Source organism: Leptonychotes weddellii, chromosome 6, assembly GCF_054177405.1.
Source record: "Leptonychotes weddellii isolate Sample4059 chromosome 6, ASM5417740v2, whole genome shotgun sequence".
NCBI classification, from domain to species: Eukaryota; Metazoa; Chordata; class Mammalia; order Carnivora; family Phocidae; genus Leptonychotes; species Leptonychotes weddellii.
The window spans coordinates 79,922,796-79,940,009 of record NC_138374.1 but is presented as its reverse complement, the minus strand read 5'-3'; the positions used below and the strand labels follow the sequence as shown (position 1 = coordinate 79,940,009).

At 39.3% G+C, this 17,214-nt stretch overlaps 2 protein-coding genes across 11 annotated transcripts in view; one reads left to right on the top strand and one right to left on the bottom strand.

Moving 5' to 3' along the window:
- The window catches only part of CDC42BPA (CDC42 binding protein kinase alpha), a 727,403-nt gene that overhangs the window by 111,386 nt on the left and 598,803 nt on the right, over positions 1-17,214 (top strand). The gene's annotated exons all lie outside the window — the stretch shown is intronic.
- The window catches only part of AHCTF1 (AT-hook containing transcription factor 1), a 79,790-nt gene that overhangs the window by 14,488 nt on the left and 48,088 nt on the right, over positions 1-17,214 (bottom strand). For 7 of the 8 annotated variants that reach the window (XM_081824452.1, XM_081824447.1, XM_081824448.1 and 4 more), the window contains 11 exons: positions 16,397-16,543; positions 15,648-15,835; positions 10,650-10,794; positions 10,441-10,572; positions 9,604-9,754; positions 9,003-9,153; positions 8,584-8,676; positions 5,731-5,908; positions 3,565-3,768; positions 2,300-2,711; positions 646-769 (listed from right to left, as the gene is read on the bottom strand). In XM_081824452.1, the coding sequence (XP_081680578.1) occupies positions 646-769; positions 2,300-2,711; positions 3,565-3,768; positions 5,731-5,908; positions 8,584-8,676; positions 9,003-9,153; positions 9,604-9,754; positions 10,441-10,572; positions 10,650-10,794; positions 15,648-15,835; positions 16,397-16,543 (1,925 nt within the window). Of the gene's footprint in view, positions 1-645; positions 770-2,299; positions 2,712-3,564; positions 3,769-5,730; positions 5,909-7,504; positions 7,640-8,583; positions 8,677-9,002; positions 9,154-9,603; positions 9,755-10,440; positions 10,573-10,649; positions 10,795-15,647; positions 15,836-16,396; positions 16,544-17,214 lie in introns of those variants that run through there. The other variant, XR_014146383.1, reaches the window with a different exon arrangement.

Below are 17,214 nucleotides of genomic sequence, written 5' to 3'. Positions count from 1 at the left end.
ATCACTTCACTGATGAGTTGAGCTGACTTTCAGGAAAGGAAGTGATGTACTGGTTTAGAGTCTAATACAAGCTGCCTGTCATGTGTTGCAACCACAAACCATTTGGGGCCTGACCTCAAGCTCTTAGACCCCACCGAGCAGCATCAGGCTGGTAGACCCCACATCGTCTAGTACAGTGCCTGAATGTACAAACACTGAAAAGAACTAACCAAGAGCATAACAGTTCAAGCAGTCATTACAAATGAAAACCTTTGCTGGAGTCTTGTATTCACCACATGGTAGGGAACACAACTGCCTCTGAGCCATGTCCCCTATACTCCATCTTGATGCCGTAGGAGACCCACTTCATCAACCCGAAACCAGGAGGGCTTCAACAAATACAGAGTCACCAAAGAATATAAAAGGAGATCTGCCTCACTTCATGACTTTGTACATTCAGGAAGTATCTAGTATTGTTCTAAGACTTCACAATAACTACTACATAACACACACTTGTACAAATGAACGTCCTTCACAACAGAAACCAGTACCAAAGCGGGAATGCCCAAGGTCTGAAAAAAAAGCTCATCTACGCACAGAATAGGAAGCTTCCGGCTCACCATCTCCTCACACTTTGAGCACGAGCAGCTCTCCCTGCTAGCTTACCCGTCGTGGGCTGGCGGAGCACAGCGGGAAGCTCCACCTCCTGGAATGGGGCGCAAGGGACTGAAGTCTGCAAGCACCTCCTCTGCAACCAAGAGGTCCTTTGTCTTCGTGCCGTCTACAGTGCCTATGAATCAGTGGGAAGGATACTTACCATCATTTATGCCAACTGTTTAGCGAGTACTCATGATCTTTCTTGGATGACTACTTTTTAACAAGCTTGTTGGATCTGCTCTTTTGTACTTTTAGATTTACTCCGTTGGCCTCAGAATGCCAACAGGTCTTTCGAATAGCCCGAGCCCAGCCCGGGAGCCCCAGTACCCTACCGCTTCCCTCACTTGAGACTTAACATGCAAGTGCTGTACAGAGAGTGACTCAGTCCTCGACAATCCAAGTGGGGGGATCATTATCCCCATTTTACAAACGAGGACACAGAAGCACAGTTACACTGCTTATCCCAGGCTGCGTAAGTAGCTGAAATTCACAGCTAGCCTGTTTCACCCTATAGTTTGTGCTATATAATCCCCCACGAAAACAATACAAGTTTCTATTTGAGACTGCTTCATCTTTTTAGGAATAATCAATGAAGATACTGCCATGAACATCCTCATGTTTTATCATTCAACTATTTTGGTGGAACAGAGCACATCTGGACTGATGTACACTTGTAGACAGATGCTATTCATGAGGACAGTCCTAGGCTCTTAGAGCAATAATGCTTGTGTTTATTATACAAAGACATCACAGCCCAAAGAAACCAGTATGACAGATTTTTATTGAAGTATTTAGTTTTACAGATTTGAATATAGGAATTACCTTTAAATAGGCTTGTTAAAACCGTGCAGGGCTACGAAACCAAAAATAGACTAAATTTTCTGATCCAATTTTTTTTTTTTTAAGATTTTATTTATTTATTTGACAGAGAGATAGCACAAGTAGGCAGAGAGGCAGGCAGAGAGAGAGGGAGAAGCAGGCTTTCCACTGAGCAAGGAGCCTGATGCGGGACTCAATCCCAGGACCCTGGGATCATGACCTGAGCCGAAGGCAGCTGCTTAACCGACTGGGCCACCCAGATGCCCCTTCTCATCCGATTCTAAGCCAAGTCTCTCCCCTCTCTGTGGTGTTTCCCTGGCCCCTTCCATGCCTCCTATAGGAACGCTTTTCCAACTACACTGTAAGTGCTTATTTATGTATCTAGTCCACGAGGCTCTAAATTACTCGCAGGCAGGGGCAGCCTCCTCAACACGGAGCACACACACAAGGGGAGCCTACCTGTTCTCCACAGACATTAGGGGCTCAAAATCTTTTTAATATAGAAGTAAACATAAAGACTCTAAATTCATGGGCCTCTGGATATCTGTTTGGATTGTCCAGTGATTATTCTGGAGATAGGGATGGTGAAAAGAATGACCGACCTGGTTTCTGAGCAGCTTTCTAGAAAGCTGAGGCTGCTGGACAAGGTAGAAACTGTAGTAACAACCCAGACTGGAGGGTTAGTATTATTACTTCTCACAGCTACAATATGGCCTTAAGGCAGATGTGTGCGTTGTGTCTAGAACCTAGTACACTGGGATCATGTAATTACTTAATCCTGATGCTCTTCTTACGGTGGAAAGAATTCTACACATTTTTTGAGTATCTGGAAAGGAGGTCTTACCCGTTTGTTTCTCTAGGTCTGGAGGAGTCACTTCTGATTCAGACACATCTTTATCACTGTCCTTCTCAGTCGGTTCAGTTAAATTAATGAGTTCTGTGGAAGAGCTCTCTGGCTTTGAGGCCACGAATATATCTTCCAAGTCTCCTGGTGATGGCGCATCCTGATACTCCAAGGTAGTCTGGTCTGACCTGGTGGAGGCACCGCTACTTTCTCGGCTCATATCCAGTTTCTCCAAACTCTGGGAAGGGGTATCCTGGGACCTCACTTCCACTTCCTGATGGTCCTTTTCAGGACTACTCAGGGAAAAAGCTGTTGTCTTGGCTTTGCTCTTTAGCCATTCGCTTTTTGCTGGACTTCCACATTTATGGAGAGGTGTAGTAACAGATAGTCTTGTTTTGCTGTCATCTGCAGCCTGTCAAGTAAAAGGTTTTGGGGGAAAAAAAAAATTTACTAGGAGAAATCAGTAGAGTCTAAGCTCTCCATCTCCAATCAATAGTAACTGATTACTTACATCCTTTTCATGTTTGGTATTTCTCTAGATTCTCTTCTCAGTCAAAACTCATTTATTCTAAATCCATTCTCTCCAGATACATGAAAGTTAATGGTTGTTAATGTTTCCCTGATTGGGAATAAAACGGTATTTCCAAAAGACTAAAACACAGAATAGGCAAGATGACCCACTACTACCAAATGGTTTCCTATTAACCCACAATGGAGCTCTGACCACATACCGTCTCAATAGACACCCAATTAGGAACTTAGTAAGAGAGCCAACACAATATAAGGTTAAAAAAAAAAAAACAACATGGACTAAGACATTTGGAGGTCTTGACTGTAGTCCATTTCTGCCACCAAATAGCCATTTGATTACAGGCAATTTGCTTGGTGCTTCTGGGCCCTATTTTAAAACTTCAGTTGCAAATGATCGGTTTTGCTTGGCCAGTCAGTGCCATGAGATTTTTACTGAACCAGTGTTTTCTGGTTTCATGCCTATCTGTGAGACTGTATATAAAAATCTACAGTCATACTGATTTATGTGGGGCATCTGGGTGGCTCAGTCAGTTAAGCGTCTGATTTTGGGTCAGGTCATGATCTCAGGGTCCTGGGATTGAGCCCCAGGTCAGGCTCCCTGCTCAGTGGGGAGTCCGCCTCTCCCTCTGCCCCTCCTCCGGCTCACTCTCTTTCAAAAAAAAATTGATTTATCTGACTTTTTACTTATAAAAGCTAATATATTCTTAATTTGTACTAACTATTATCAAACTTACTCCAGGAATCCGTTTTGTGGCCATGCCTTCTTCCATAAATGAAATTCTAGTTTCCTTAAGTCGTAAAGGAGGGGTAACGGACCTTCCAGGTGACAGAGAGGGAGAGGGTAAAGGTGGTGTTCGAAGACCAGACCTTAAGATGGACTGAGGAGTGAACTCAGCAAATCCAGAGGAAGTAACTGACATGGCCAAAGTTTTAGCTCTCTGCAACAAAGAACGAACGAAATTCCACCATTAGTGTCTGTAAAAGCTGCTTACATAAGGACAGACAAGGTCAACTGAGTCACAACATACTCAACTCCAACAGACACATCAATAAAAAGTTTTTTTACGGATTACTGGAAAGGAAGTACAAAATTCTACTCAAGAGGTTTCTATACATAAGGCTACAAAACATAAAACTACATCCACAATCATTCTTTTAAGGTCTTGGATATTCCCAGTTTAATAAAAGAGAGAGTGCAGAGATAAATTATTTAATGGGTGCCTACAAAACTTTAGTTAGATAAAGAGTCAGGACAGTGTGTGTAGAAAAGAACCAAGCTTAATTATAGTAAATTAATACAAATGATAAACCTGACTTTAAGAATGTTTTATAAGAAATATAATTTCATCTCATGAATCCAACAGTAACTGATGACTTATGAGAATCCTGAAGATTTACCAGAATTAATAAAAATAATTAGCACAGAAACTATTCAGCAGCAATAATTCCTTCACTTCCCTTCTCCTCTAAAGGATTAGCAAGCAGATGGTTGTATCCCATTAGATCATTAAATTCCATTAGATCTGTTACAATATTATACTGATTTTTTTTTTCAAGATTGTTTTTGGTAGCAGACACAAAATTATTCCTTGATTTAGAGAATACAAAATGTAATTTTTTTAATGGATAGAAACAGGAATCACCAGGAATTAGCCCTGGAGAGTAAATACCAGGCATTTAAAAAGCTCACCAATCTTCTTTTCCACTTGTTTTAATAACTATTTTAGGACTGACATTTGTTGAACTTTTATTCACCTTGTAAGGTAAGAATCAGGGCGCCTGGGTGGCTCAGTTGGTTAAGTGTCTGCCTTTAGCTCAGGTCATGATCCTGGGGTCCTGGGATCAAGTCCCATGTCAGGCTCCCTCAGTGGGGAGCCTGCTTCTCCCTCTCCCTCTGCTCCTCCTCCCCTGCTTGTTCTCTCTCTCTCTCATAAATACAATTAAAAAAAAAAATTAAGAATCCCCTGGCTTCCCTCTCCATGCTGAATATCCAGAAACAATGGAAAGAAATGAAGGTAGGGCACTTCCGGGACTCAATCCAGGATGCTGGGCAAGTTGCCAGCGCACAAGTGCTGTGAAACCATTCTGACAACAGGATGGGAAAAGGTGCCCACTCCCCGCCACCTCAAGTCTAGTTTTGTGGTTTCTCAGCTAATGATTTATCAGAGATGGTGGAGGAAAACGAATTAAGACAGATACACTGCTAGTAAGAAGGAGTAACAGAGTGCAGTTTCATCAAAGGAGAGAATTTAAATAAATAAAAAAAGAAACCAGAGAACTAAAGGCATATGACAGAGGGGCGCCTGGGTGGCTTAGTCGGTTGAGCGTCTGCCTTCGGCTCAGGTCATGATCCCGGGGTCCTGGGATCGAGCCCCGCATCCGGCTTCCTGCTCCGCGGGAGGCCTGCTTCTCCCTCTCCTACTCCCCCTGCTTGTGTTCCCTCTCTAGCTGTATCTCTCTCTGTCAAATAAATAAAAAATAAAATCTTTAAAACAATAAAAAAAAAATAAAAGCATATGACAGAAGGAAGAAGAAACAGCAAAATGGTAGCAGAAATGGCGGGGGGGGGGGCGGCAAACCCAAGAATGTGAAAGTTTTTCAAAGGTTTTAATTTAAGGTTTCAACTTGTAATAACCACAGAGACTTGGATTACCCTCAGAACAATGATGTAATTGTTAACCTTGAGTACATCAGGTAAGCACAAAAGGTAAATATAGTAAAATCCTATTTAAGAAGATGTAAAAGATACAATAAACATTATGCAAAGGTAACTCACCCCAAACAGGCTTAATGCTGTCCATTACCCAGAGATATCAGTTAGAGATAGCTTTTTTCTCCCTGCTGCTTGACACGTGAGAACTTCCTAGCTTCACTATGAACGTGAGCTGTGCAATACTCACCTTCACCACGAAAGGAGTTTCAAGTACACGTAATTCTATAGTCCTGGAGGGACTGTGATGTGATCCTTTGAACAATGAACTGGACGCCAGGTATAAAGGAGATCTTTTGGGGGTTTGCTGAATAAATCCCAAACGCTGACAAGGCTGGCGCACAGGATGAACAACCAAATCCAGCGGTCTGTAATCACAGTACACACACACAGTACACAGAAAGACCCAGGTAACTAACTTATCGAGTTATGGTGAAAAAAAATCCAAAAAATTTATCATGCCATGTAATTAGACTTCTATATTCACTGGCATATATGGTAACCACATGAAATTATAAGTTCAGTCAGGATATTAATATAATGCCATTACTTCAAAAAGTCAGAAAATTAATTCAGTAGTAAAACTGAGAATTAGGAATTCTAGATAACAATTAAAAAAAAAAAGCTCTAGTCCCCCGCCCTCCCTCTCACCAATATTCACTGATAAAATAAATTCATTTGCTATAATTCTTAACGAACACATAAAAATTCCTTTTATCTACATGTGACGTACATAATGAATACTGATTTGCTTTACCTTTATGGTTTTTATTGCAAAAACTGAGCACAAACACACACAAAAAGTTAATTTTTTCAAATTAATGAGGTCAGTGACAAAATGGAATCTCCAGATTCTGCTAAATGGTTTTCTGTAATGTCCTGGATGTAGTTCATACAAATGATAAAACTAATCTCATTGATAACTTGTATTAAGCATGCATAGTCCCAAGAGTTTAAAAACTTAATTCACAGATAAAGAATTTAAACTTGAAAGTGAAATTTTCAGGTTACAATTTCTGATGGATCCTTTGCATAGGCAATTTCCTAATGAATAATGGTCTATTTCCTAGCAATACAAACAATACATTTTTACTTCCCCAAAATGACTCTGTGCTCTGTGGTTCAGCTGAAAATGACCAGAAAGGTCCAGCGTGTCCCGGTGCCCAGGAATAAAAACCCCCTATGGCTGTACCTTCCTTGTCCTTCTTCACAAATGGGATGGCATTTGTAATTTGTAAATAAGCAGAAATGGGTGCTTTAAGACCCAATCTGGTGCCCAGTGGGAAATATTTACAGGAAGCATTTCCTTAATCCTTACTGCTTGTTATTCTGTACTAAACACAGCTTTAGATTTCCACCAAACCAAAAATATCCCATCAGGCCACTAACATTTGTTTCTTTATTGTCTAATTCTTCTTTTCCTTCTCTACCTCATTTGTATTCAAAATCTGTATTTGTAAACCGTGTGCTCACTTTTATACTGAACTATCCCAAATTGGAATTTTGTTAATTGCCTCGCACTGTGTTGGTATTCATGTTCAAGGTGTTCAATCATTTATGAATGACTGCTTCTCAAAAGCAGGGCCTGTCCAACAAAGGTACCTACTGAGTAAAAACAAAATTCTTACACTAATAAAATACTTCTAAATACTAAATACTAAAACAATTATCAGGAAAAGTATTTTTTTATTATATTTTGTTTAAAAATGTTAAATACTGCATCAGATCTTAGGATTTCCACAAATCTTTGAGCATGATACACATTAGTAATGCGTTACACAAAACATACACTGCAAAAACAGCACGTAGCCTTACTATACACAGTGCCCAGTGATGTCACCTCTGCTATTCCACTGAAAGATATGCTAGTCACAATCAAGTTTACTTACTACCCACTAATGCAAACCAGTTTGAAAAACAGAATTAGGGAATGGAATGATTTCTATAAAAATAAATATTCACACCTCAATTGACTTTCTTCCATCTGAGTTAATCATAGCTTTGTAGGATTCTCATAACACTTCTTTTTCTTTAGGTCCTTAGGCCATTAGTCATGAATCTGAAAACTTTTATTATTGCTCCCTTCTTGAACCCCAGATCTATTAAAGTACAAAGGGACTGAGAAAAAGTGACTTGTGGGGAATAACTGGAACACTACTGCTAGGAAAACAGAATGGTAATAATAATGACTCTTATTTGAAATAATCTTCCTGATAATTAAAGGAAAACAACATCAGTCTAATTAAATCCAAATCCCCCAAACAGAAAACCCTTTCATGCTTTGAAAATATGCCCACTCTAAACAGCTTTGGCTCCAACTGTTTGTAAATTATTAACTTATTCTGAGTACCTTATTCTATCGTAAATTCAGATCATTTTATTCTCAAAAGTAACGCAATTTTATTCTTGAAATTTATAATAATCAGGAGCATGCTATTAAAGACAAGGAAGCAAACATTAGGAGACAGTTGTTTGTTCTCTAATATTGAGGATATGAACACCTATTTCAACTATCCAATATTCTTAAATGAAATACAATCACAATTTCATCTTGGATGGAAAACTTTGACTTAATTATTTACTTTTCTAATACCACAGTTTAAGCTGTACAAGTATTACTGATCTGAAGCCACGGAAGGCATTTTAGTGGGCTCTCTTGTACAGGAGAAAGTTTCAATGAGCTGACCAAGATTAGTTACGAATTCTAAAAATAACCTCCATTCAGGGATCAATCAACAAGGAAGTGATATGAAAAGCAGCAAGTTAATAGTTCACTTTGCTCATGATTTTTAATAAAACAAAGTTTGCTTCTTTTCTCCAAGCAGTCTGAAATCATTAAGCCAAAATTCTAAGTAGGTTAGCAGCTGGTGCTAAAATTACTACACTACTTCCCAAATTATATAAAAAAAAAAAAATAAAAGCATTAAAAAATCATTAAAAACTCACTCAAGAATTTAAAATACTGTAACATTTTAAAGATAATTAAAAATGACAGTGTAATTGTCTAACATTGTGATTTTAAAATGATTTAACTAAGTCTTACCTAGAAACCTTTTGTGATGCTTTTAAAATTGGTGTTCCAACAAATGCCTCAGGCACTTGTGGATGTGGAAGAGGAGATGGTTCTCTTCTAGGACTACAAAGAAAATAAAAATGTAACTTTTCAGCATGTACTATGAAGAGTATTAAAATACGTTTTAAGAAGGTGGGATTAGGTTGGAGAGGAGGGCTTTCACTTTTTACTTTGTACATTTCTGCTTATTTACAAATTACAATAAATATAATTGCTTTTAAAGTTAAAGACAAAAAAAAATTCTTCTTACAATAAAAAGTCAATATAGAGGAGTTTTTCCTTTTTACACAGACTAATAAACTCCAAGGCTGGATGGTTGATGACCGCTTCTGATACCGGGGAAAGATTAATGAGCGGCAAGACCATTAACAGGTGTAAGGAAAGCGTACCTCTTGTGGGCTGAGGTGCCACCTTTAGGTTCAGTACATGCCCAAATCTCTCCAATTTTAGACAACACATTACTGATGAAAGCAGATCTTGTTAACACAGCCCCTGTTGCAGCTTGCTTTGTAACAGTGGACAATGGTTGGGGTCTAGAAACTGTAAGGTGAAGAATGCAGGGTTTAATTTCCTAACACCAGGATTTTACTAGAAGATGAATATGAAAGAGGGACTGGGACACAGGGCTCACAAGATAAGCAGTTATAGGTTATACTTAGTTCAGCAACATCTATGCAGAAGTGTAACAACTTGGGGCTTTTGGAGGCAGTGAAAAAATTACTGTACATGTTCTCTAACAGTTGGACAGGAGTGTCCAAGTGAAATAAAACGAGTTTTTTATTCTGTACTACATTGCTAAATCAACTATAAAATCCTCCAAGAAAGCATTACATTTGGTGGGAGTGGCCCAGTAAAAAAAAAAAAAAAGGCACCATAGTAATGAATCAAAGCAAAAGTGAGCTAAATATAAGAGAACAATGGTTTCAGGGGGTAATCACTTGATGTCCTTTCTCACCCAGTACTTTATGATAGTTTTCAATCAAATCTTACCTTCTCGAAGAACAGGTGATGTGGACAGATGGTAAGGCTTAGCTTGCTCAATGGCTAATCTTCGCTGGATTTTAGGAAGGACCTTCCCATATTGCTCTACTATAGCATTTCGAACCTCTGATCTCTCCCGCAAACGAGGATCACGATCATTCTATTGAACATGCCGTCATTGGTAAAAATTTAATCTTCAAAAGCGCTATGTTTATGTATTTACCATTTAAAACATAATTCTGAATACCTAAGACTATCTTCCTTCTCCCTACATATTCATTCTTCCACACCAAGGACCTCCTACACACACCTGACTGCATTATCAGTCCTCATCCGTCCGTAAGCTCCCCCCCTTCCCCCCAGGCTCGAGTCTTCACCACGACTAGCAACAATGATCATCATGTACCAAGCATCTACACGGGTCAGGCGACAGATCACCTCAGACACACCTGTGCGCATCCCCACAAAGAGATACTGTCATTTTACTGATGAAGAACCAAGGCTCAGAGAATGTGTTCCAAGAGCAAAGCACAAAAAAGAATCCGTCTGAGCACTATGTAACTCCCACTGCTCCTCTACCTCTTCTTCTCGTTCCCCCTGAGTGAAGTGGTTAGTCTGGCAAGACTGTGGGCAGTTATCTAAATAGAAATGGCATATGTAAAAGAATTAGGTTAAGTAATAATAATGCCCTGTTCCCAACGTGCTAGAGAACGTCAGATGAGGGTTCTCCAAGCTCAAGAGGATACGAAGAACCCAGTGGGTTACCGAACTAGAAACTCTCACACAACAAAAGTAGCACCTCTCCTTACTCTCTTGTCCCCTGTAATGAAATATGTTTCACTATACCGAAAAATTGGTCTTCAGAGTTTGGTTCAGCCTCAGGGCAGAAACGTAATTGGCACGCTGCAGATAGTGAACGAGAAGGAATTCGTGATTCCGAATGTTGGTGCTGGACTGCAAAAATTTCACCAGGCAGTCCTAAGAAGAACGAAAAACACTCATCAGCTACTCACTTCCCCTGCATTTCCGCCTAGCGGATGCTGGGGCGTCATTACCTGCTCGAGGTCTGTGAAAGGTAGCTTCAGCAAGTCCTCCATGAGGCCCGTCTCCTGGCAGACCTTGTACGTGTGTGTCAGGAGCTGCTCGACGTTCAGACTGGTGGAGTGCTGCCGCAGGAACGTCCAGGCCTCCACCATGTACCTGAAACAGTGTCCACAAGGCCTAGTGTTAGAAAAGCTGTTGGAGGCATTCAAAATGAGTGATCGACCTACAGAATCGCAATGACACTCTGTGTGATCCAGAAGTACTCTGAGCTTTTCTTAAACACGCATCATGGCATCATGACGTTTGCTGATCTCAATGAGCAGAGTTTGTGAGAGGCAGTTCTGGATCATTAATGGAGTGTGCGACAGGAAAGCACAGAGCATACACGGGAGTGAGAAGACACAAACGAACGTTTGTGGTGTGGTGTGGCGGAGAGAGCCAGGCCCTTACGTATGCACACCCAGTGGGGGAGCAGTGTAAGGGGTAGTGAGCAAAGACCTACACAAGCAACATTGTGTTTATGGGATGGCGACAGGCTGAGCTCAAAGAATATTCTGACTGATCTATAAGCAAGATCTGATTGGAGAACACGGGTTAAATTAGGGAGTTTTAGACACCATGTGGGGACCATGAGATGCTGTCTTCTGCGGGCAGTAAGACAACAAAGCAGTGTTTCTCATGATATACTGTTAAGAAAAAAAAAAAAAGCAAGCTTCAAATTATCAACAGTGACTATAATTGTAAAAACTTAACCAATAAACAAAGCCTATAAATGTTTATGTGCTTATTTACTTAATTAGATAACAAAATGTCTTGAAAGATAGACACTAAAATTGTCAGAATTTTTGGAGGGGCTGATAACTTTTAGGGCTGAAGTGGAGGGTAGAATAAAAACATGGCACCTACATACGAGCATCAGGGAAATAATTTTCTTAAAAAAATCATCTTTTATCTAATTCTAAGTTAACACACAATTTTGATTTCAATGGACATCTTCATAAAAAAGCTTTAGCTATGGTTACTGAAATAGTCACAAACACTGACATAAAGACTTGTTAATAAATAACTAACACACATATAAGAAACACAGAATATGTGAACAAAATCACACCAATTAATATTCAGCATGAAAATGCATGGAAGGAAATTCTCGCAGCACCGACCTGGACTTCCTGTGGATACCAAGTTCCTCAGAGAAGAAAAGGGCTCCCTCTGCTGACAGGCCAGGCGGGGCCAGCTGTTCATTTTATTGTCTTGGGACTAGAGTATTTTAACATATTCTACAGGACTTACTAAGGTCAAGAACCCAAATAAGTAACACATTTACGGGTATCCCTAAAAATCTAAAATTGCCTTGTTCTTCACCCCATACCAGAACAGGCAGGAGAGTATGGTTGTTATAAACCTGAGTGTCTTAGGGGGTAACTTTGTTCCTACATAAGGAATATGGGAGTATTAAAAGGAGCACAACATTTTTATAGATAGAAAAATAGATAAGAAGGATAAATACTATATCACCATAAATTAAAAAGAAACCATATGAACATACGTATAGATGAAGTAGTTATGACATAATCTCACTATTTGTTGAATCTGACATAGGACAGGTATATGGAACCTTCACCATACTATTCTAGTTTTCTGTAGTGTACACTGAAATCTTCTTTTAAAATGCCTTCACCAAAATAAATTTCAGATCAGTCAATACCTAAAGGATAAAACAAAAACCATAAAAGTGGTAGCAGATACCATGAGAAAACTAAAAAATAATGACATTAAAGTGAAAAAAAAGACATAAAGCCAAATGAAAATACTGATAATTCTGACTTCATGATTTTCAGCATAGCAAAATCCATTCTAAAACAAAGTAAAAAGACAAATGACAAACAAGAGGAAAAAAAAAATCTCAGGATTAGTATTTGTAACAAAGAGCTCTAACAAGTTAGGAAGAATAATCTCAACAACACACAAAGAAACAATGGGCAGGTCACAAGAAGGAAATAGCATCTTTATGAAAAGATTATTATTATGGTGAGATGAAACCTATGACTATTACCACCTTCACCCATCAGATGAATAAACACCAACTGAACGGCACAGGTGATGGGGGCGAAGTGGCCTAACCCTCACGAGGGCCGTGTGCCGTGATCTATCAAAATGACAACTGTAAATGTCCCTTCACCCAGTAATTCCACTTTTAGAGTTTTATGTCTTAGAAACTAAATCTGCACCTGAGCAAAATGTGTAATTACTCACGGCAGTGGTTAAAATGGCAACAGACTGGAAAACACCTAAATGTTCACGAAGGGGAGCTAGTTCGATAAATACAGACACATCACGAGGAACTACTACGCAATAGTCAACAGTAGGGAAGCTCTTTTTGTCCTATTATGAAATCAAATCCAAATTAAATAGAAGAAAAAAGTACACTGCAGCAAAACATAGATGTGCTGTTGTATTTTAAGTGTGTGTGTGTGTGTGTGTGTGTGTGTGTGTGGCGGGGGGGGGGGGATGGATGTTGAAGGGTAAATGCTGCCAGAAACAAGCCTGGAGCTGCTCCCATCACTGATGTGCTGTGATCGGACTCCTACAAAGTTTTGGGGAAGGAAAGCTCCCCAAACAGCCTGTTATCGTGAGGGGCAAATTCTTCAGGAGAAGAGCTGAGGAGATGAAGGTCGTTGTAAGGGGGGACGTGGGGGACGATTGGCTGTGTCCCAGTACCTTGAAGCCACATGGAGGGAGGTTCATTAAATGCTAGCAAGTGCTTTTCAAAAAGTGGGGGGAAGGGTTTTAAGTAGGGGTGGGAAGAAACATAGATGCATTTGCTTACATATGTACACAACTTCTTAGGCAGGATACACGAGAAATTATTAACACTGACTGGGTACCAAGAAGCAGCATAGGAGGCTGGAAATGCACGGTGTATCCTTTTGAACCTTTCTGAAGCATGTAAATATCTTACTATTGAAAAAAACCCAAAAAACAAAAAACCAAATTCCTGACCCTCCTCTGCCCACCAGTCCATGGACATTTTCCACTTTAAAGTATGATGCTGAGCAAATATAACAGTAAGAGTAAGATAGATTTATTTATGACTTATCAAATATTAATCTACCAGGAGAGTATACTTGAAGGCAAAGGGCAAATGATAATGTTTTTCCCCATTTCCCCTCCAGTAGGAGACACAGCTATCTCCAACTTCAAGCAAGGCTGTTCCACTGCCAACACTAACATAAATTTTAAAAATAAGAAAGCCCCCAAATTCCCATTACTCTACTGCTTCCTATGGTAGAAAACCATGGTGGTGGGAAGAGCAATAAGAAAATTATTTCAACTGATAAAAGGCTAGACTAGTGTGTTGGCAGTAAAAGTTCTTTCATTAAGGAGTGCACAGGGGTTCTCGGTAATACAGCAGCAGAGACAGGCTGACGTACGTTCCTGTGTAAACATCAACATACTCCAAAAGTGTAACTTTCATATGCTCTAGGAAACAAAACTCCTCTGACTCACTTGGCTGCAGTGGTCTGAAACAGCCCCTGTACCGAGTCTGAGCCCACATCATCTCAACAAACACCATTTTAGGTGGCCCTGTGGTTTTACTTCTGTGTGTCCTCTACAGGACACTTCAAGACTAGGTAACTGAGCCTTTACTTAAGACAAATCAGGTTTAGAAATCACGCAGTATGTTTCTGTTATCGTAAACGTTAATATATAATGTTCACTATAGCTAAAGGAGAGGGAATGAGGATCTAGCAAACCAGAGAAATGTGTTGTGCATGAATCGAAGGACAACAGGATCGTAGAGGAAAAACCAGCAACCTTTCAAAGGTGTTTTTCCAAGGTTCCAACATCTGTTTTTTCGATGTAAGCATCAGTGATCAAGTACCACCTGTTTCAAGTCAGTAGAGTGAGCAGCTTATATACAACTCAAAATAGTTTACATGCTGCCTGACTACCCAGTACTGGGACTCTTAATCCATTTATTAAATCTCTATCACCACTAGCATCTTTAAATTTTGTTTTGCTGTTATGTTCATTCCAGATTTATTCAGCTAGCCAAACACTTGTGGCTAATCCAAGTTATTTCATTTCAACAAGTACTTCCTAACTGATTACTTTTGAGGACACTGGCAATGTCCTGTCTAGCCAACCCATTACCATACTACATAACTCCTCTTCTAGCTGAAATTTGGGAGATTCAACCTTCTCCTCTCAGAAATACATTAAGAGAACAAAGAAAGCTAAACTTGCAGAGTGCTGACGCTGAAATGGTGTTGGTTCATAAACGACAATCTGGGGTGAGTAAAGCAACCAATTTCTAAAAATTATAAAAGTGACCAACTAACAGAACTGACAAAAAAACAGTGAGTTGTATAAAAGTTACAATCTAGTAAGAAGCATTAGTTCCAAGCAATTTCCCCAACTAATTAGGTTAACAAAAAAACCCAGTAAAGAGACCACTGTATTTCCAATCATGACATTTAACTCGTCATAGCTGTCACATATATGACAAATAACTGCAGTAATATATATACTGCTATAATATAAATGGAAATATATCATGCTGATTAGAGAACATTAAAATATGGCATAGGGAAGAAAAGCAATGTAAAGACAGGACCTGCTCAAATCTGGTTCAAGTATTTAAGATACAAAACCTGATTTTACAACTCAATAGGATTTTATCCTTTCCCTATTATCTTTAGCTCCTTTTCAGCATTCTCAAACCTCAACTGCCCACATGGGAGACTGTCCACATTGCCAATTAGCAACAGATATAATTTTCGAGTCTCAGTTTGCTTTCCCCTTTTACTCAAGGGTACTCCTTCTTCATCCTATTCTAGGATAAAAGGTTTTTTATGTTTTTCCTCACACTGACAGATAAAGAATCCTAAGAATATTATGTAATGCAACCAAAGCAAAATATTATATATTGCTGTTTCATCAATTGCACTTTATTTAACATATATGATCAAGAATTTGATCGTATTTTCAAAACAGGTACTTACTTATTAGAAAGCAAAACGGTGAGGTGAAGGGTAACATCATCGCCGCTGGACACCGTTGGCTTCATCGTCTGAATGTATCTGAGGGCTTGTCTGTGTTCACCCTGACTCATAAAGGCCTGAATAATCTTTGAATGTTGCCACGACACAGGTTTCACAGTAGCTGGGTGAAACAGGAGATCCAAGCCACTCTGCAAAAGGACACAAAAACTGCTAAATGCAAATATAATTTCCTGCACTTGGACAAAGTAACCAGCCTTTAAAGACAGGCAACACTAAAGCCACAAACAACGATTTAAACATAACCTGTAAAGATCTTCTTTAATCCATGGTATGTTTGATTTTAAATAAAAGCCTTATCAAAAGCCCCATTCTTCTGAGGCTTTGTTGGGCTATGATGTAATATCTTTCTGCCCACCAACGTCATACATCAGTGCCAAGCCCTGCCTTCTAACAGCAATACACCAAACGTGTCTCTAACAGAACAATCGCCGTATTTGCACTATTAGTAATTGTTTATTATTTATTTTCTTCTTTAGACAGGACGGGATCTGGAGTCCTGAACTGTTTCATCTTCATATTCTTGCTGCCTACGATAGCGCTTGGTAAAGGTTAATGACTGAACTGAGTCCGTAAATTACTCCAGAAGTAGACTGTATCATATCTTTAATACCACATTTAACCCAGCTATGTACTTCTTTCTGAAATACTAACAGTTCATGAAAGTTTACATTCTAAGTGAACAAACTTACCCCATAGTCATTATGATCTATCAGCCAAAACCCTTGAATAAGTTTCACCTGGCCCCAAGGAATGGCAAAGGCAGTGGGAAATGATTCAATGCAAGTATCTGTTTTGTTTGGGAAGGAATACATAATATCAAGCAACAAATAAATGGTCTTTAAGAAAGAGGATTAAGGACAATAACAAGAAGAAAATCTCCTACATATATCTACTTATATTAGGTAGCAACAGACTAGAGCAGCAAAGAGGCTTGAAGAGACTGCTTTTAGGATTCTATAAGCCAGAATGGATATCCAAGTATGGTAATTTTATTAAATGCAGGTCCAGCCAGTCCTACAAGCAACTTCATTCACTCTCAACAGTAAGTACCACCACAAAAGAGATGAACAAAAGTCTACTTTCTTCATGAAGTCAGTAGCTTATTAGCAAACTGAAGAGACAGAGCTACAGACAAAATTCCAGTTATCAGCAAAACCTAACAGCTTAAGCAAACACATCACGTATCTTATAAATTATGAATGGAACTACATAGTTTTTAAAAAGATTTTATTTATTTGACACAGAGAGGAGAAGCAGACTCCCGCTGAGTAGGGAGCCTGATGCAGGACTCTGTCCGAGGACCCCGGGATCATGACCTGAGCCAAAGGCAGATGCTTAATCGACTAAGCCACCCAGCTCCCTGGAACTACATTTTTAAATTAAGAAACTGACCATCAGTACAAAAATATTATTGCAAATACCACTGGGTTCAGACCCGATGCCTAAGGTAATACTAAACTAACTTATCATGTATTCGTATTGAACACATAAGTTAACCTCATTAAGA